The sequence below is a fragment of the Apus apus genome, chromosome 5 (assembly GCF_020740795.1).
Source record: "Apus apus isolate bApuApu2 chromosome 5, bApuApu2.pri.cur, whole genome shotgun sequence".
Classification (NCBI taxonomy): domain Eukaryota; kingdom Metazoa; phylum Chordata; class Aves; order Apodiformes; family Apodidae; genus Apus; species Apus apus.
Genome location: NC_067286.1, coordinates 27255010 through 27275155, shown reverse-complemented (window position 1 = coordinate 27275155; position 20146 = coordinate 27255010). Strand labels below are relative to the sequence as shown.

The 20146-nt window shown below is 41.5% G+C and overlaps 1 protein-coding gene across 1 annotated transcript in view; it reads left to right on the top strand.

The window, feature by feature from the left end:
- The first annotated feature begins 1175 nt into the window (after positions 1-1175).
- EHD4 (EH domain containing 4) overlaps positions 1176-20146 on the top strand; it is a 30321-nt gene continuing 11350 nt past the window's right edge. The window contains exons 1-3 of the mRNA XM_051621613.1: positions 1176-1473; positions 9233-9409; positions 14032-14129. Coding sequence (XP_051477573.1) covers positions 1238-1473; positions 9233-9409; positions 14032-14129 — 511 coding nt within the window. The 5' untranslated portion in view covers positions 1176-1237. The remainder of the gene's footprint in view (positions 1474-9232; positions 9410-14031; positions 14130-20146) is intronic.

The window sequence follows — 20146 nt, the reverse complement described above, 5'->3', positions numbered from 1 at the left end:
GAAGCCATTCAGCAAGACCTTACACGAAATGGCATAAAATCTTTAGACTCAGCATGGAAATTGCAACAAAGGGGTTGCAAAATACATGCATAGCCCTAAATAAAATGTGAAGCAAAGAACCAGGAAAAGGCAGAGTGCTTAAATGCTCAGGACTGAGTGTTATTAAAGCTTAACATGTGTTATTTGAGGAACAGCTTGGGAAGGAGAAAGATGGACATGGCACATCTAAACCTGCTGATGTATTTAGAAGAGCTGCAGCATATATATTTTTCTAATGGAAATTATAAGTAAGAAAGACACATGGCTAAAAAGGTGAATCAGTAGATGAGATGGACCAGCAAAAAGGGATTTAAATGCAAAGGAGTCAAGGTGATAAGTGTGTAATACAAAAGGGAATTTCTAACACTTCCAACATGTTTAGTCACAGATTCAGCAAAAAATCCCACTTCTCATTTGGTTTGGTTGGTTGGTTTTAAATTGGGAGCCCAAGCTTTTGTTTTCTAAGTAGTGAGTGAGAACAGATGAACTTCTAGGTTGGGGAAAAAAGTATTTTACAGATTTCTTCAATGTTCTAACGAATATGGCATTGTATTTCATTAAAATCTCTTGTAAAATCAGCAGAAAATATTAATTCTCCCAGGTGTCTTAACACAGTATCAGACCTAAGGATAAAACTAACGGCTACATCTGCTACACACGCCCCAGAGCAAAATTTCAATGTTCTATTAAGAATTTTCACCGTGTTTAAAATAGTTGCCTAGTGTGGCAGCCAACCCCCACGGTGCTTAGTCACTCCGTTCTTTGGCATCCGAAGACAGCCATCATCATCACAAAGACATGACAAGCATTTGGGCCATTCTGCGTTGAGGTGTGACCTGTCAAAGGTTTCCGGATTTCGTTTCAAGGGGCTGAAATTTTAAGGTACAACTAACCTGCAGAGGCGGATTTGTTGTATAAATAAATAAATGAAATCCTCCTGGTTCTGAAAAAATAACCCCCCCAACACCCCCCTGACCTCCCCGCCTCCACCTGAAAACACAACCCAAAGGCACCCGCCAGCGCCCCGCGGTGCAGGCAGGAGGGAGGGGCGCAGCGCCCAGCCCCGCAGCTCCGCGGGCCCCGGCCCCGCTGCTGGCGCTGGCACCGCCCCGCGCGGGGCCGGGCCGGGCCGGGCCGGGTCTGTCCGCCCGCGGCTGCGTGCGCGGGGAGCGGCAGTGCGGCGGGCGCGGGCGGCGGGATGTTCAGCTGGCTGGGCAAGCAGGGCGGCGGGCGGGAGCGCGGCGGCGGCACCGACGTGGTCCAGACGGTGACCGGGGGGCTGCGGGACCTCTACCTCCGTAAGCTGCTGCCGCTGGAGGAGCACTACCGCTTCCATGAGTTCCACTCGCCCGCCCTGGAGGAGGCCGACTTCGAGAACAAGCCCATGGTGCTGCTGGTGGGGCAGTACAGCACCGGCAAGACCACCTTCATCCGGTAGGCGACCCCCGGTGCTGCGCGGCGCTTTCTCCCCAGGACGCCGCCCCTGGCCCTTCTCGGGGCCCGCTTCGGCCCTGCCGCCTGCTCTGTAATCCTTGCTCGCCTTCTGCCCCGGGCGTTTCTGCGGTGCGATTAATACCTCCTACGCGCCAGCAGCCCGTGCGGGGGGCAGCGGCCGCCCGGCCGCCCACCGCGGTGTGCCGAGCGGCGCCGCCGGCGGTGGGAGCGGCCGTCTCGGGAAGGGGCGGCGGGCGCTCCGCTCCCTGCGGCGGCGGCGCCGGTGTCTGGCCGGCCGGCTGGCTGGCTGCTGGGAGCCCCGAGGCGGCGGGGCCGGTGTCTGGCCGGCCGGCTGGCTGGCTGCTGGGAGCCCCGAGGCGGCGGGGCCGGTGTCTGGCCGGCCGGCTGGCTGGCTGCTGGGAGCCCCGAGGCGGCGGGGCCGGTGTCTGGCCGGCCGGCTGGCTGGCTGCTGGGAGCCCCGAGGCGGCGGCAGCTCTCGGTGGCCGCTGTGCGCGTCCCTCCCGAGGAGCGGGGCTCCCCGAGTGCCTCCCGTCCTGCGGCGGCGGTGGCTGCCGCTTTCCAGCGTGCTACGTGCTCTGCAACTCTCCTGCCAACTTCCTTTTTGAGAATATTATCTCGATTTCATGTTCTGCTGAGAAAGTGTAACGTCGCTGCCTGCTTCCTCTTTAACTTTTTTTCTTTTATTTTCTAAATTATATCAAGGGAATAAAAAGCAGGTCGTGTTCAAGCGGAATGACAGCATCGGCCATCACAGACCTTATATCCTCTCCCAAAAGTAGTTTTAATTTGTAGATTGGATACGAAGATGAGACAGAAACCCGACAAGCGTTCCGGTGGATAACCCCGTGGTATCTGAAAGTCCTTTTTTCCCCCTCCAAGCCTTTTGGTCTGTTGCATTGAACGAGCAGTATCACTAGCAAGGCAGCTTAACACTGTTGCTGCTATTGTAATGTTTTCTGCCTTTTCTGCCTGTCTTCTTGCTAAGTTGTTTAGTAACTGGTTTTAGGAAGCTGATAGCAGCCTTCCAGTACCTGAAGGGTGGCCTACAGGAAAGCTGGAAAGGGACCTTTTATAAGGGTGTGTTGCAGTAAGACAGAATCACAGACGAGGGGTAACGGTTTTAAGCTGAAAGAGATTAGATATTAAGAAGCATTTTTTTGCAGTGAGTGGTGAGACACTGGCACAGGTTGCCCAGTGAAGTTGTGGATGCCCCCTCCCTGGAAGTGTTCAAGGTTGGATAGAGCTTTGAGCAACCTGGTCTAGTGGGAGGTGTCCCTGTCTGTGCAGGGGGTTTGAAACTAGGTGGTCTTTAAGGTCCCTTCCAACTCAAACCATTCTATGATTCTCTTACAAACTTGTGAATATTTTTCTGATATTTGAGTGTGTTTGCCTCTCTCATGCCCCTTACGAATCAGTCTAAGGCATACAAAACTCTGCAAGAGACACTGAGAGGTCACTTGGGTCACATTTTTACCTACTTGTTATATCTGAAGTTCATTATAATCTTTCTATAAATTTTACAAATGTTTCTCTTTTGATTGCAAAACTTACTGACATTCTTGTCATAGCACTGTTCTCTTTTTATAGTGGGAAGGACCTACCTCCCCTCTTCTCCATTGAGGAGTGGTGTTTACCTTTGCTTACCTGAGAGCTTTTCACATGTTTACAGAGCTAATAATATTTCTTTTTTGGTTTTACAACTAGCTAATTGGAAGATTAAGGATGAACTTGGCTCTTTATCCACTACTGCTGAATTTCTGCAAATACTTAAAGATTATTTGGGTTTTCCTAATATTCTTTAGCCATGCTGATTTATTTTCTTCCTTAAAAGTACAGCTGCTTTGTTATTGTATAAATTAACAGATAAGTGTTCATACCTGACTTATGGACAGGGGATGGTGACAGCATGTATAATACGGAGACAGAATGGTCCCAAATATGTATGATCCAGAACCTGTTCTGCTTATCAGCTGAGCTGCTGTGTCATTTTTGATTCATAGGAAACTTTTTTCCCCTCCTCTTAAGAGTTTGGCTTGGATGAGAACACACTTTCTTCATTTATTGGCATTCAACTTTTCTGGCCTTTACAGTTGCCCATAGTTGACAGGAGTGCAAGTCAGTTTTGCACTTAGGAAGTTGATATTCCTTTCAGGGACTTAGATGTATTTTTGGTACTGTTGCATTGGGAGTAATTTATCACTTAACCTTAAAATACTGAACAATAGGATTGGGCTGATGCTCATATACAGTCTGAATGAGAAAGAAGTATCATTTATTACAGCTGGAAAACAAAATTTTTTTAGTGTTGATCACTGCTGGGGGAAGGTGCCGAGACAAGTTGACAGAGATTAAGTTTTCAAAGATGTTTTCTCAGGTGTTTAATTGAAATATCTGACTCAATGGAGGAGGTGACTTCTACTGTGATGTGCCCTTCCCTTCACCTTCTTACCCCTTTCTCTTGTCTCCTTTTTAAGGTAGATTGCTGAGTGGTTTAATCCCTTATTGAGTGTTGGAGAAGACAGGAGTTGACTGTTGAACCCAAATCAGTAAGGCAGCAGCTGTTACTGCTTCTAAAGGACTGCAGTCTGACCTCACCACAATGAACATTCATTACATCAGTGTTTGCTGTAGAATAGATCATAATTGGCAGAATCAACATAAGTAAATGCTCCATCTAAGATGGGCAGCAACTTAGACAATGGTGTCACAGTGACTGTGACTTAAAGTCCAATTTAGAGGAGAAAAAGAAAAGCAAAAAAGAGAAGTGCATGTATGCTGAGAGCAAGGCTTAGGAGAAGACATAGGAAAATATTACAGTGTCCAGGTCAGCCACAAATAAATTTCCCCTCTGGTAGGCTGAATTTCTCATGGAAAAATGTCCCACATTCTCGAGATTGTTATAACTCTGGGTTTATTCTAGGTATTTTTTTCTTAGAATGAAGTTGGACTGTAGGTTTTTTCCCCCTCTAGCCTTTTAAGAAGCAAACATTGTTTTAAATCTTAATTAAAACTGCTTTGTTCCACCCTTCTCCATTTTGTGATCTACTTAAGTGTTTACTGTTAGGTTTGTGTTTGAAGATAACAATTCATTTAGCTGACGAATATTCATTTGGGATTTACTTTGAATTAGACATTATTGTGAGAACTTCACATTTTCATACCTCTGACACATCCACATCCACCCACTTCCTTCAACTAAGTCTTCATGGAAAACACTCATCTAGCAGTGACTGAATGTCCCTGGGGAGTAAGATATGCCAACAAATACTTCCGTGTTTCTAACAGCTCTTCTGGTTTTTCACTTGATGCTGTTTGTCGTCTTTGCACTTGCAACAATGCAGTGAAACCAGCCAGTTTCACTGTCTAAGGTGCAGTAGCGTGGTGATACTGTTTATTCAAGTATCTGACAATGCTAACAATTCAAGCAAATATATTCAGGTCCAAATGTTAATACTTGTCTGATTGGTTTTAATGGGGTGGGAGGATGGGTGAGAGCCAAATGCTTATCTTGCATGTGAGCTGCTTGGCCTTGCAGCTTCTATGATTGTCTCAGTTTCTCCTGGCTGCGTTAGAGAAAGAACTAAATAAAGGAGAGACATATAATAACAATAAATAAAGGAGAGACAGGAGAGAATTGTAGTGCATAGGAAAGAGAAGGGAGCTGGGCGGTATGAGTTTGTAGTTGCTGATCCTTTTCTTCCCTTTTAACAATGAGTTAAACTTCTAGCTTAATTAAGTTTAACTTGGTAATAACTTTTCTATTTTAAAAGTTTAAGAGACTGAATTGTTTTTTATATAGAACTTATAAGGATGAAGAAAAACGGAAGTAAATTCCTCAGCTTGCCAGACTGTGCTTTTACTTTGCTCAGAGGTATTGCTCAAAGGTTAAAACAGTAAACTTCCTTCTGTTTAATTCAGCCAGAGCTGGGTTTTGTGAAGCCACCCTTTTAGATGCATAATATCTGGAGTCTGCAAGTAGTGGGCATCTGCTTGTATGGCAAGAATGGGCTGCATCTCTTTGTTCTGGGGTGAAGAACTCAACATGCTATCTTTACATAAATGTTTTATTTGAATTATTTGGAGCAAAATTCTTACATGAAGGTAAATATCTGTTAGTTTTGTTGTGTTTAAAAAAAAAAAGTGTGGAGGATTTGGTGCAGTATGTAGCATGGAGACGAGCAGCCTTATGAGAGGAGGCTGGGGTTTGTCTCCCTATGCATCACAGTGCATCCCTGCCCAGTGCTGCTCTGTCCAGCTCACCTGTGTTTGTGCTTTAGTATGGCTTATCTAAAGCTTTTAGGCTTCAGATGGTTACCAGTATCCGAAACTGTGTGTAATCTTTCCTATCTCTGGAACTTTTGTGAACCAGTTTCCCATAGTCTGGCTATAGATCTTGCAGAGGAACATAGATGAATGTTTATTGGCAAAGCACAGAGGATATAGCCCAGGTAAAAACAAAGGGAGAAGAGTCAACAGGATGTCTGTTGTTTGATCTAGAGTGTCTTTGGGACATTTGCTATTTTTAAGCATTCTTCCTGTGAACCTTTTTGAACTCCCTCTCTGCTGAAAATTCCTGAGAAGGGCATGCAGTTGTGGATGCTAAAAATCCAGGTATTTTGCTGCATTAATATTGCATACTGTAGAAAAACATTTGCAGCTTTTCAGTTTACAGAAGGCTGCTCAATGCTTTTGTGTGGCTAAGTGAAACTGATATTTTCATACTGAGAGGAAGTGTGATATAGCTTGTACAGCCAGTGCTCAAAAACTGGGGTTTATTTTAGTCTCTTCTGGTTCTTGATGTGCAACTGTGAGCCAGTCTTAATGGAAAATACCTGCCTTGTAAAGTGCTTTCTGTGTCTGTTCACCAGCTGTACCAGGCTCAGCACTGTGGCTGTTGGGTGGGTCTCATTGTTTGGAAGGAGATCTTGCCTTCCTGGATTGTTATCGCTATAAAAAAACTTGATTTTTTAAAAGCTGCATCTGTGGCATTAACTTGTAAGTATCATTGCAGGTCAGTAGCACTTTATTCTTGTTTAGTCATTTCAATAAGCAGCTAATATGAATTTGCATTGTTTGAGTTCCAAACTGAAAATACAGATGTTGGAAATCCTGAAAGATGGTCCCTACTGCCAAATTTTTGTAATTCTGCAGGTGTCGCATGTGCAGCAACTTCATGAGCAGGCCCTGAGATTATTTTATTTTGTCATCTGAAACACCATGACCACCAAGTGTCCATCATCATGCCTAGCAGGTTCATGAGCTTATGATGAGTAGCAGTTATCCTAATTACCCTGGAGGTGTCTTACCCTGCATTCAGATCCTGTACTTTTCTGTGACATAGCATCTCAGCCTTCTCTCATGTGCGTTTGATTAAGTACGATGTTCTTTACTGTTGCTCTGGGAACTTCTTGTCATATGTATTGCCACCTTACAAATTGCTGCCTCTGTCAGCAGAAGTCTGGGAATGGGAATTCATATCAAGAGAAGAACTTAGTTACCAGTCCTGGACCTTAATTAAAAGAAAGGCAGTGAGGAAAAACAGAATCAAGAGACTTTGAAGTAGAACATTGTATTGTGGCAAGTTAAAAATCTTATTTTAGAAGATAAAAGTATATTTGGTCTTTCAAAATCAATGGTGTGGGTAAGTCCAGTCTGGAGAATTGTAGTCTGCCTGGTGTTCCATCAGAGTGCAGGAACACACTTTTGTGTTTCATATGTTGAGCTTTTTGCTACAGCACTTGAAAGTTCTGGGTTTCCATGCATAAAGGGTTCAACTACTGAGCTATCAAAGAAGTTTCATTTTTGTTTTGTTACATAATCTGCTTCAGAAGATGACTGATCTGCTGCTTTGTGCACTCCTGCATGTGCAGAGAGTCTTGAGCGTTGGGGGTTTTTTTGCATTTGATGAGTGGTTACTTTTATTGTTACTGTGCATTAGGTACAGCTTATTCTAGAAGTAGAACACATTGACTTTGGCATGTTCTGGCATGACTGTTCTTATGTTCCTCCTTTCCCACAGTTTTTAGCACTGGCTTTTATTTTTTTATTTGTTTCTTTGGAAGTAGAAAGCTGCAGGAAATCTCATGTAAATAACAGTTGAATGCTTTAAGCCTCCCAGATCATGGGTTGAGCTGATTTGGTTTGCTAAGGCTAGTGGAAAAAGATACTTCAAATGTGCAGTATATATTCAGTTACTTAAATTTGGCTTCTGTGCACTGATCTATGAAGTCTGTAAATGTTTGGATATTGCTTAAACAAAGATTTTTCAGCCAGGACAGACACTGTGTAGAATGTTTTTTGCAGCAAAAGCAGCCTGCATGTCCTCTCAAATCAATATTCATTTATGAAACTACAGAACAGGCATAGTGCTGTTGGATTAAGGGTCAAAACAAACCTATTATTCAAAGACTGCTGTTAATATAGAAGTGCTCCAACCTAACTAGTGCTGTCATTGGATGTAGGACTATCTGTGCCTGAAGAAGAGTTCTTGTTTAAATGCGGCTTTGATTATGTAAAAAGTGAAATTGTAGTGGGTGTAAGTGGTGGCTTTTAGAGAACTCTGGGAAGACATGGAACCTTTCAAATTAATAAGTATGAGGTTACTACTTGAGTTGATTGAAGAATCTTAATGATTTTGTAATGTCACATGTCGCCTTAGTCTTGAGACGAACATTTTCAACATGGTGCTGTTGTGCATGAGGACAATAAGACTCATGCTTTAAAGTTAAAAGAGGTTGTCTGCTTCAGTTGTTGAAGAGTGGCAGTTGTCGTAGTGGTGTAGGCTGGAAGAATGTTGCGAGCTGGAGACTTGCTTGATAGGCTTGGGCCTTCCCTTGCCTCTCACCATCCAGGAAGGGATGCAGACAGGCTTTTTCTCTAAATCCATGCTCCAGTTCCATTAATTTTAAGCATCTAAATACATCTTTCATTTGAGACCTCATTGTCTGGAAAATCAAGACTTGTTGTGTCAACTTTGGTTTGCCAAATTTGTGCTGTCTGCATCTCTGAGTGGACTGATCAAAGTGAGATGCAGGATGGTTTCTGTTGGTACAGAGCTGCCTGACTTGATGCCTCTCAGAAGTAGGTTTCTGTTCCACCTCAAGTTCTGCAAGTCAGATTTAGTTAACAATTACTTTTTGATATGTGGGTAAAAAAAAAAAGAAAAGCCTTCCCTTGCTCTCAAACTGATGTAATTATATTGTCTCATAACTGTGTTATCTCTGCCTGTGGTAAGATGAGTTAAATTTAGTAAAACCATACTGAGTTCATTGCAGGGTTAGATCTGTCAGCAAACTGATGCTGCTCATACACTGTTTCAAACCTCTCCCTTTTAGCACCAGCAGCTCTTGTGTAGGGTTGAAAACACCCCCAAAAGCAGCAGTGTCTTCTAGTGCAACCTACAGCACTGGGGTCGTTGGTAGAAGTATCCACTTGAATAGTTCAGGTGCTGAAGTACTCCCTCAGCTGAAGGAATACTTTCCATCCCATTTCTGTAAGTAGATTTACTTGATCCCTCTACCTAGTAGTTGTGAAAACATGGAATTCAGGGTATTTTTTCTTGTTGTTGTTCTTCCCCCTCACCCCTTAGTTAATAGAAATAGTGAACTTTGAGAAAAATGTAATTTTATTGTTCTAGACCGTGTATATCCTTGGAAATTTTCAAACCAGTTACAGGTATTTGCTTTTGCCATAGTTCCTAGTGATTCATTCTGTTACTTTATGTATTCTCCATCTCTAGATACCTACTTGAACAAGACTTCCCAGGCATGCGGATTGGTCCAGAGCCTACAACAGATTCTTTTATTGCTGTGATGTATGGAGATTCAGAAGGAAACATTCCTGGGAATGCTCTAGTTGTTGATCCTAAGAAGCCATTTCGCAAACTCAGCCGATTTGGAAATGCTTTCCTGAACAGGTGAGATCTGTTTGCTTTGCTGTCTTTTGATTTTTTGTGTTTAAATTTCTACTTAGTACCATCTTCAGCATCAGTGTTTTTTACACTGTTCTTTCTGCTGTATTCATTTTGAACAGCATGGAATAAATATTAAAATACAAGCAAGAGTGGTGGCAGTTCAAGTGAATAATAATAATAATAATAAAAGCAATACTAGGTAGAGTAGCACTACCGTAGGTATATTCGGTTTTCTGAACAGAAAATAATTATTAAAACCAGTTCACAGAAAATTGCTGACTTGTTTGTAGGGCATTACACCAGCTGGAACTTGGGATCAGTTTGGGCACAAATTCTCCTTCTCAAATAAAATTGATAGATTAGTACCAAGTTAAAAACTACTATCCAAAAAAAAGGGAAAATAAATTTCCCCTTTATGCTGTCTTGATCCTTTCCACTGCTCTCACCAGAGGTCTTGGTATAGCTCTATAAATTGAGAATTGCTGGGATATATATAAAGGCATACATAAATGGAGGCCTTCTGGATAAATGCATTTTCAACTTGTTAAGTATTTAATTTTGTCTCTCTGGTCCTCAAGCAGCCCCACAGACCAGGATGATAGTGTTAGCTTCTGGATGGCTCCTGTGTATTTGCAAAAAGGGGAAGAGTGGTTCAGTGGCTGAAACTATTGCCATTGGTAACTTAAGTAGCAGGCTAAATATTTCCAGTTAAAAGTTATTAATAACTTTGTTCTCATTGTGTGAGCAATCACCTTGTTTTCTTCCTGTATTTGATGGTAGCTTGACACGGAGGTGTGGCTTTCAAGCCAATTAATCTAAATTGGTTCTCTTTTAACAATAAACTTTCCTGTTTGGCTGATAAACACTGGCATATGTGTTAAAAGTTCGCTGTGTACAGTCTTATCTCTTGCAGTGCTTATTCACAGAAGAAAGTTTATGGCTAATAGTTGGCTTGGCTCTCATGCATCCAAGAGATAAGAGTATTTGTTGTGGGAAGCTGCACTCAAGTCCCATTTTAAATAGTTTTGTGTTCCAAGACCCCTTTCTGTGAGATTAGTGGCTAAGTCCTCTCTTCCAGATCACTATTCTGATTCTCTTTTCTCACCATTGTGCTCTCTACAAAAAATATACTATTATTATACTATAAATAGCATTTTGTACAATATTCAAAGATTTACACAGGACGTAATAATGCCACATGCTTGCTTGGATGGATGGAGTACAGATGATTTTTTGGCTAAATCTTCTGTCTTAGCTAGTTGTGTCAGTCCTGAATCTTATGCAAGCAAGATTATTTGTACATTCAAAGTAGCTGACTAAATTATTGAAGTTCTTTTAGTGTTTGTGGTACTGTTATATATCAGTGCTGTGAGTAAACTTGTCTTCCCCAAGAGTCACGTTTGCTTGTTAGTTTTGCAGTGGTGATGTAGATGCTTATATTCCCCAATCATACTACATATTTTCCATTCCTTTCTGTCATTTGCCAGCTGCCAAGCCTTTATACCTGATAATATGTTTTTAACCCCTGCCTTAATAGATTTTTCTCTCTTCCCTCCACGTTGCTGCCACTTAAAAAAAATAAAAAAATTCCCAATCCTTATGTTTTGCTTTATGGAAAAACTAAGGTTGTGGACAATTAGCCTGCAGAGTGCCCTTTTTATCTAAATGTAGCGTGGAAAGGAAACAGTGACTGAGGTAATAGAGAAACTAATAAAAAAAAAGAACACAGTAGAACAGTCAAGTCTTGAACTTACTAATTAGCCACATTAATTTATTGATGTTACCTTGCCTCTTTTTTCCATGACCTCTTGTTATTTCCCCCTGTTCCCCTTGTATTATTTCCCCCTGCTTATCATAGATGTCTCTAAGGCTTCTGAGTATACAAACTTGTCTTTTAGTTCTCCTGTGTACTTTCATTGAAAGTTGGGGAGTGAGGGAATGGGAACAGGAATGCCCTATGGATGCTGGTTTAAGTAAGTGAGGAAAGAATTGGAATATACCAGAGGATCACAGAAATAAATCGGTGCTGTTGCACATGGTCCTGCTCTATTCTAATGGTATCTGAATGGACACAAAAGGGAGTAGAAATTCTGACTAGATTCTTTGAGTCATTCAAAGTTACTATAAAAAATAATAAAATCAGCAGATAATTACAAGGTTGTTGATTTCATTTTTGGAAACGGCGTAGCTGTTTTGGTATTTTTTTCCAAGACAGTCTAATATTGCTGGTTTTCATTAACAATAGTTTTATGATAGTATGAAAAACATGACAATATCAAAGGTTTTAATGTGTCATAAGCAGTTACAGTCATCTCATTCACACAACTGTTTTTGTAAGGCTTTTTTTTTTTTTGTGGAGGTCTGTTGTCATAGGTAGGTAGTATGTGGTTTTGCTTTTCATGATGCAGCCCTTAAAAATCACCTCATACACGCCATGTAAGAAACAGTGGTTCAGAGCCAAGTCTCAATGTTGAAAAGAGATACTCAATTACAACTAACATTGCACTTTTTAGTCGTCTGAGACTTGATGTAAGTTTTTTAACCCATCCGTTGTCATTAGTTTTATATACTAAAAGCTACAGCCAGCTAATTCCAAGTCTATCCTTCTATTTTTCCTGTATACTTGCTTCCTCCCTCTGCCACGAATGCCTGCTACGAAGACTGCAGTGTTTTTATGTTTGAGGCCTGTAGTTCTGTTTTCTTGCACTGCGTTTTCCATCTGTCCCAGTTTGCCTGATGCCAAAGTAAAAATACTGCTGTATTGTTCAGCTGAAATACCGGTGCCCAACTTCCTGTAAAACAGACCTAGAAACATCTCATTGGTGCTAAATAAATGCTAGGCTTGCTAGAGTTGAAATAAAGTTATAAGAAAAAAAAAAAAAAATTCAGTCTTCACACTTCCAAATTTATGAAAGCTATTTCTTGTTGTCCATACTAGTGATTTTTTTTTTTATGGTTGACATGGTCAAATGTTATTTTCTTTGTCATGTGTGCACATCCAGTAAGAGTAAGCTTCCACAAAATGTGTTTTCTTTAGCATTGTGTCTCCTTTAGGTTTTGGAAAGTTGACAAAATGTGATTTTATTCAATTGTACCTCACTGCTCTTTCAGAAGCATCTCTTAAGCTGATAGAAAATTAGCCTTAGTGAAAGAATTTTCTTCAGATATGCAGTAATTTCTACATCTGGTGATCCAGTAAAAAAAAAAAAAAGCCAACCAAAAAGGGTGAAAAGGTTAGTGTTGTTGACCTACCCTGAGGTTTTATCAGGCCAACATGGCAACTATTTCCTTACTTCCTCTTGGTTTTGAGGGAGAAGTGTGGCTGATACTGCCATTTCTGTTGTACTCAAGTAGGAGTGCTGTGTCTTTTGTTAGAGTCACTACTACAAGGTGAAGCAAGGTGTCAGGACTTTTTTGTGTCCCGAGTTCCTTTAAATGGTCTGCATCATGATTTGTCCAACAATAGCTTCCAAATTTTGATGTATCTTACATTTTCTATCTGATATTTGACTGCCTGAACTCTTCCAAATTCAGTTTGTCTTTGGTTTTAAAGTTCTTGTTTGACCTTGAAACAATTAAAATTTGCTGTTTGTGATACCCTATTTCTAGAGGTATTAGTGTGCTTTCTGAAGCGATAGGTTAATGCAGGGTGGCCATCTTACAGCCTCAGCCTGCAGCTTAGTGCTGTGCCAGGGTGCCTCTGGGCAGCCTCACCAGAGGAAGGTAGGTTATATGGTCTGCTTGTTACTACAGTCTTCAGCTGCTGGCCCATAAGAAGATTAAACTCTTATGCAAATCTCTTAAAGACAGTTTATGATGAAAGGAGGTGAAGTTCTTCAGTCATGAACTATTCCAGAAGCATCAGAGTGTCTTGGTTTTAACACAGAGAGTGTACTGCATGACTCTCAGAGGCCTCATTAATTGTTTATTTTTCATAATAGCACCATTGAGTTTGTCTCCCAACGCAGAGGCAGGAGGTTATTGTTTAGGGCATGCTGTGTGTAATTTGAACTCTTGGTTCTGGCAGTGTGAAAGCTTCTGCAGAGTTTGTGAGAGAAGTACCATTGTTTTCAGTCCTCCACAGCCCCACCTAAAAAGGGGAGAGATGGGGACCTTGCAAGCACTACCTGAGCAGGTGAGGGGATGACTCAGCAGTGACTGGAATATAAACATACCATCAGTGTCACTTTCTGCCTGCCTCCCTTTTCTTTTGAATCTCTTTGAATTTGAGCAAAAGTTGGAGAACATGAAGAATTGCTTTTTCTGTATATTAGTTTTGGTCCTAGCAAAATGTTTGCTTTATGAGCCTTTTTAATGTTGCATATATGGCCCATATTGCCAGCTCTTGCAAAATTTTGAATTTTATCAGCACTTATACATACAGTTTTACATGGATTTCCTGTGTTTTGTTGTTTTTTTTTCATGAGCAGCTCTCTATTTACTTGTTGTTTTCTTAAACATGTATGTTTGTTAAACATAGGAGTTCATTAGGACTTAAGAAACTCGGGTTTTTTAATATCTCAGTTGAGTCTTTTTAAAAGCAGATGCATAAAGAAGACCTCTCAAGGGACAATCTGTGTGTGAGCTAGAGCTATTGTTAATGCTTTTTTTCTCTTTTCCTGCAGGTTCATGTGTTCTCAGTTACCTAACCAGGTGCTGAAGAGCATCAGCATCATTGACAGCCCTGGCATTCTCTCTGGAGAGAAGCAGCGCATCAGCAGAGGTGAGGTGCAGGGCTTGAAAATAACCAAGCTTACTAATTGTTTTTGCTGTACTTGACAAGACATCATCCTGATCTGTTTGCAACCTGTTTTAGAGGTATTGAGTGGGCAGCATTAGAGCAGTATTCTCTCTGTGCCCCAGGCTTGCAAGACAATTGCTGCCAAAGTCTAAGGTTTCATATAGTTAGGCATACCTGAAGTACCTGCAAGTTGTTGTATGGACCTATTGCATACACCTATTGAATGCTTTTATGTTTAGTCAATACTGTGCTCACCCATGTGTGAAATACTGCATGGTCGGATACATCTCCTGCATGAGACTTTTGGGCTGCTTACACAGTTTCCATACAGATGGTTTTATGGGTGCAGACTTGACTTGTCCTGCAGTGCTGCACAGAGCAAGGCCTGTCTGACCTGCTACCTGAAGGAGTTGGACTGACTTCAGCATATCTATGCTACAAGTTTTAATTTAGCATGTTTTAGATTACTTTTTAAATCGCTGTGTGCAAATGTAAGCAGGATTCTTCAGGAAGTTTTCTGCTGTCCCTAAATCTATCTCTGTCAGAGAAGGTTCTGTTTGTACACTTTCAGACTGACAAAGGTTTTTTCCTGCAAAATGTGTGTTGTTACCCTTTCAGTTTGCTGGTTGCTTTTCACTAAAAAAGTTTGCAGGTGGTGTGCTTCACTATGGGAGCTTCCATTTCCTTCCACTGTGAAGGTGATTATAGACTTAAATATAGGAATGCTTTTCTGTGCTTCCCAGGAAAGCTCTAAATACACAGGGTGATTCTTCATAATTTCTTTTCTGGTAGTCTCTTATAGTTCAGCAAGTATTTTAAGCTTTTGATTTATTTCTCTTTCTCTCAAACTTTTGTTTTTCTTATAAATCCTTCTGATAATTCCAAGATGAGATTTTTCTTAATTCAGTAATGGAATATGTCGTTTAATAACACCTCTTAAGTGTTTGTAGATGTTCTGTTCTGCACATTACTGATGTCTGTTCATATCTGAATTTTTAAATTGCCTTTCTAGAAGTTCATCTTGTTTCTGTCATCGGTGAGCACCAGCTTTTTCTATAGGTATTATTTTAGTGTATTCGATAGGAGAATAACATTATAGGACCTCAGTGTAAAACCTTTTCTCTTTGCTGCTTGTGGTTTTCTCCATCTTCTGTGAGCAACTGCTGAACTGGTTACCCATGAACAGACATAACACCTGAATAATGATAGAATTTGACAGGTATTACTAGAAGTAAGGTGAAGCCTTCTAAGGCCAACAAAGCAATCAAATGTTAATTTTAAGTTTTAAAATGAAGGAAAACAGTAAAGGAACTATGTAAAAATACAGGACATGCACTATTTTCCAGCATGTTTTATTTATAACTCTGGAAAGCATCCAGGCTGTGGATAAAGGAGCTGACTGCTTTCTGAAGGGTCAAAAATATGTACAGAATGCAACATTCCAAGCTGTGTCTCTTGACACACCTTTCCCGCTACTGTTGTCAGCAGGAGGATGTGTTAGAAGCTTCCTGCCTGTCAGTGCAGGGGCTGCCTGAGTGGCTGGAGGAGAATGTGCAGATGCGTGCCAGCATTGTCGTCCCCAGTCAGACAATGCCCATCCCTGTCCTGCTTCTGCAGCATCACTGGTGACGTACACACAGCCCGTGTCAGTCAGAAACGTGCATATGGTTTGCAAGATTTGGAAGGAACAATGAGAGTAAGGAGGGGAGGAAGGAGAAGCAACGTCTGGCAGTGTGTGGGGAGGAACTACTTTTAGAAAGGGAAGGGAGGGTTGGTTCATGGTTGAATGGCATGAAGGCAAGGATTTCAATAAGATGGGGAAAATTGAGGATGTTGGTTATCTTGCATTTTTTGAACTTGAGGACAGGTCATTTTCTCAGTTAAATCTGGCTTGTGAATTTGTAAGCATGAATTAATTAAGGTGATGTATATAGCTGCAGCATTGTGTCAAGCTTTCCCTTGCAGTGAGATACTGTGCATTCACTGTAGGAGAAGTTCACCAACAGGAGTGCACTTAAGAGTGTTATCTAGGAGTGCTGGATTGAGACAGGCCTTCACTAACATAACTGGAAACTTCCACTCTGGATGGCAAAAAAATGCATCTTTCCATGTGAGACTGAGCTCCATTTGAAAGACTGGGAAGTTTAGATGCTCACCTGAGGCAAAGCATTTGAAGAACAGCAGGTTGGGGAGGGGGGAAAAGGCTGCTCTTATCCACCTCTGAATTGTGTTGTAGTCTTGGTTGCATGGTACTTAGACAGCAATAACAGATGGGATTGCTCCATCGCTCTGCCCATCCCTGATACATCTCATAAGTGGGTACTGTTCTCTGACCTTGGAGGCTCCTCATTGCAGCATCTATCTGAGAGGCACCTGTCTCTCTTCTGTGCCAGTAGTGCCAGCCCCAGAGGTGGAAGAACTGGACACACAGCCTGTCTGTGCTTGCAGAGGATGGGTGGAGCCCGTCAAGCCTTCCTAATTGTTTTCTGAATTGCAAAAGCTTTGGGAGATGATGTTTGGGCAAGTCAGAAATTATTTACCTTGGGCCCACAAGGGAAAGCGTGCTATTTCTTTTAGTCTTTATTACTAACTGGCACAGAAAATTGACCCATGCTCATACTGCACAATTGCACAGCTGTATCTTTGAGGATGGCTGGTGCCATGGATGGTCATGCAGGGGCCTGGTACTTTGTCCTGTGCAAATGACACAAGAGCTTGTCATCATTCCTTTCATCAGTGTTTCCAGGGCTGGTAACAACATGCAGTTTCATTCTAGCTTTTTCATCTCTTCTGCATTGTTTTGTTTTGTCCTCCTCTGTCGTCTCTGCTCAGCCTTTACTGATGCCTGATAGTTCTGTCTCTGTTGGAGGCACCAGCTCACTCCCCTCCTGCAGCTTGGATGAACTCAAGAGCTCTGCAGTGCTGCTGCTGGATTGCAGGTTTCCTCTGTCTCTTGGTGGGGTACAAGGGTGACTTGTCACTTTCCAATATGCATTTGCAAGTTGATGTTGTGCTTGCTGAGACTTAGATCCTCAGGCTGGATATAATTGCTGATAATAGTCATAGGGAGCAAACCTTTAATGAAATAGCAACAGCAGAACAGCTAAAAGCTGAGAAGTGTCAACAACAATTTTTTGAGCTAGTACTGCTCAACTTTGAAAGCCCCAATCTACATACATGTCCTTTAATGTGTTGTGTCTCAGCACACTGAAATATTTAACCATGTATCACTTCTCTCTAGTTCAGATACACTCTAATATGTAACCACTGAATGTATATAAGAAAGATTTACTTCTAATGACAAAAACGAACAGATTTTTATGAGGTCTTTTTCTTACCACTTGCAACAAGCAGACTTCTCTTTCTCAAAGCAAACGCTTCATTAATATTAAATTAATCCTTAAAATACATTTATTGCTAGTTAGCCTACATTTGTTGACTGTTCAGTTGTTTCTACAGTTCAAAACCCAGCAAATGTGGAATTTATTTAATATATGTTTATTTAATCAGCCTTATAAGTCACCTTCTTACATATCTATTGTGAAAAACATAGTAGAATTTAACTTACTTCCTTTTGCTAATTTATGTATTTCATTTCAAGCATATTTCCTTCTACATGTATGAAATCAGCAAGGGTTATTGTGTAGCTCAGGTTTGTGCACTGTTGCAACTGTGTTGTAACATACAGGTGACCTAAAAGATCTTGCTTCTCCCTTTCTTTCCAGCTCACTTTGTATAGAGTTAAAGTACTCATACTGGCTTTGATTAGACTGTTAGTGTAAAGTGAGAATAGTTCTCTTCCAGCTGTGTTTTGTGCAGCTTTCCTCCTTGTTCCCACCTTTTATCTTCCATTCCTTCAGGAACTGGTCTCAGGGAAGAACATATGGAAGCACCACAGCAGCATTACCTGGAAAGGGGCAGGATTTTGCATTCCTTGCAAAGTTAACCTTTTAATGGGAAAGGCTGTGTTGGCTTTTTTTGTATAGCCAGTTAATGAGTCTGACCTGCATCCTCTTAGATCCTAATAACACCTTTTTAACATAGCCCCTACTTTCAGTTTGATGTGTCTGTGCTGGAGGGATGGAGGCAGGGTAGATTGGTAACTGGAGACATTTTCTTAGTATTAGCTGTTTCTCAGTTTTATTTTGCACTATTAGTAATTTTAAACAAAATACTTAAAACTGAATTCTTTCCTGTGCTGCTAATCATTCACAAGTGTGCTTCAAGACACATCTGGAGTTCACAGTTATTTTCCTATTACTTCTCTTGGATGTTTGCCCTAGTCGGGTTCTGCTGGAAAGCAAAAAAACTTATTTACTTTTGGGTTCCCTGTTAAAGAACAACAACTTGAAGGTATAATGAATCATGATTTGACTGAACCAACATTGTTTTAAATACAGCTAAGCAACTCTACAAGGTCCCCATAGGCTTTTATTTATACTGTTTAAAAGATGCGAGGGAGAATGAGGGGTGGTGAAGAGTCTTTAGCTTACATCTGGTCCCGGTGTATGAAGTGTTTGGATAATTGGTTCATATATGAGTAGTCGAAGTGGGAGTTCTTTGCTGAGGGATTGGAGATTTAAAGACTTAACTTGAGCAGCTGAGAAATGGCCAAAGACACCCTGGTGAACTCACTGGTGATAACAGCTTTCTTTGCTGCTGGCACTTAAATATTATCTGCTGAGAGTAAAATTGTTGATTCTATTTGTGTGACTTTATATCAGTCTTTGCATTTTTACTGCTCTGTCTTTTAGCTGATACTTGTTTCTGAGAAGAAACAGAGGGTGGGATGTCAGCCCCCCAGCTCATACCTTAGAACCATAGAACCTTAGAACTATTCAGGTTGGAAAAGCCCCTTGGGATCACCAAGTCCAACCGTTATCCCTACTCTACAAAGTTCTCCCCTAAACCACATCCACCAACACCACATCCAAACGACCCTTAAACATGTCCAGGGATGGTGACTCAACCACCTCCCTGGGCAGCCTATTCCAGTGTCTAACCACTCTTTCTGTGAAAAAATTTGTCTTAATGTCCAGTCTAAACCTCCCCTGTTGGATTTTGAAGCCATTCCCTCTTGTTCTGTTGCTAATTGCCTTTGAAAAGAGACCAGCACCAACCTGTCTACAACGATCTTTCAGGTAGTTGTAGAGACTGATGAGGTCTCTCCTCAGCCTTCTCTTTCTCAAACTAAACATTCTCAGCTCCTTAAAGCGTTCTTTGTAAGATTGATTCTCTAGGCCCTTCACCAGCTTCGTTGCCCTCCTCTGTACTCGATCCAGTACCTTGATAACTCTCTTGAACTGAGGTGCCCAAAACTGGACACAATACTTCAGGTGTGGCCTCAGTTCCTTGCTGTTCCTTATTCAAACAAGATGAGTCACATCCACTGCATTCAGGCAGGTTCTGTGAATACACTTTCCTTTAAAACCTCAGCAGGTTTATTTTTCAAATAACCAGAAAGGTCACTGCTCATGTTCTGTAACATCATGTCCCCACAGCCATCAGCAATGCAGGCACACTACTTATAAATTGGATCTCTGAGTCTGCTGTAGCAGAAATAAGAGAAAGTGTCGCAATGCAAGGAGAGATGAGTTTAGAAATGGTTTTAAAATGCCAATCTTTTCAGTTGCTGACTGATGCTGGAATGCTGCACCTGTGCTGTTTTGTTAGTATAGTTATGCAGTGCTATCAAAGTGGCTGTGGTTGACAGTGATGAGGAGAGCTTCTGACAACAGCCCCACAGACCTGCTTGGCTTGTGTCCATTGCTGGAGCCAGGACTCATGGGAAGAAACACACACGGGCGTGACACAGTAGCTCACAGCAGCACAAAAGAGAGTGACATAAGAGATGAATGGAAGGGCAGTGATAAAAACGAAAGGTTGTAATAGTGAAACTGGTCTAAGGAGATGTAGGATACAGTTGTCCACAGTCTCCTCCAAGTGGTCCACCTCCTCTCTTCCCCCGGGGTAGATGCTGTGATCCCCTTGTTCTCTAT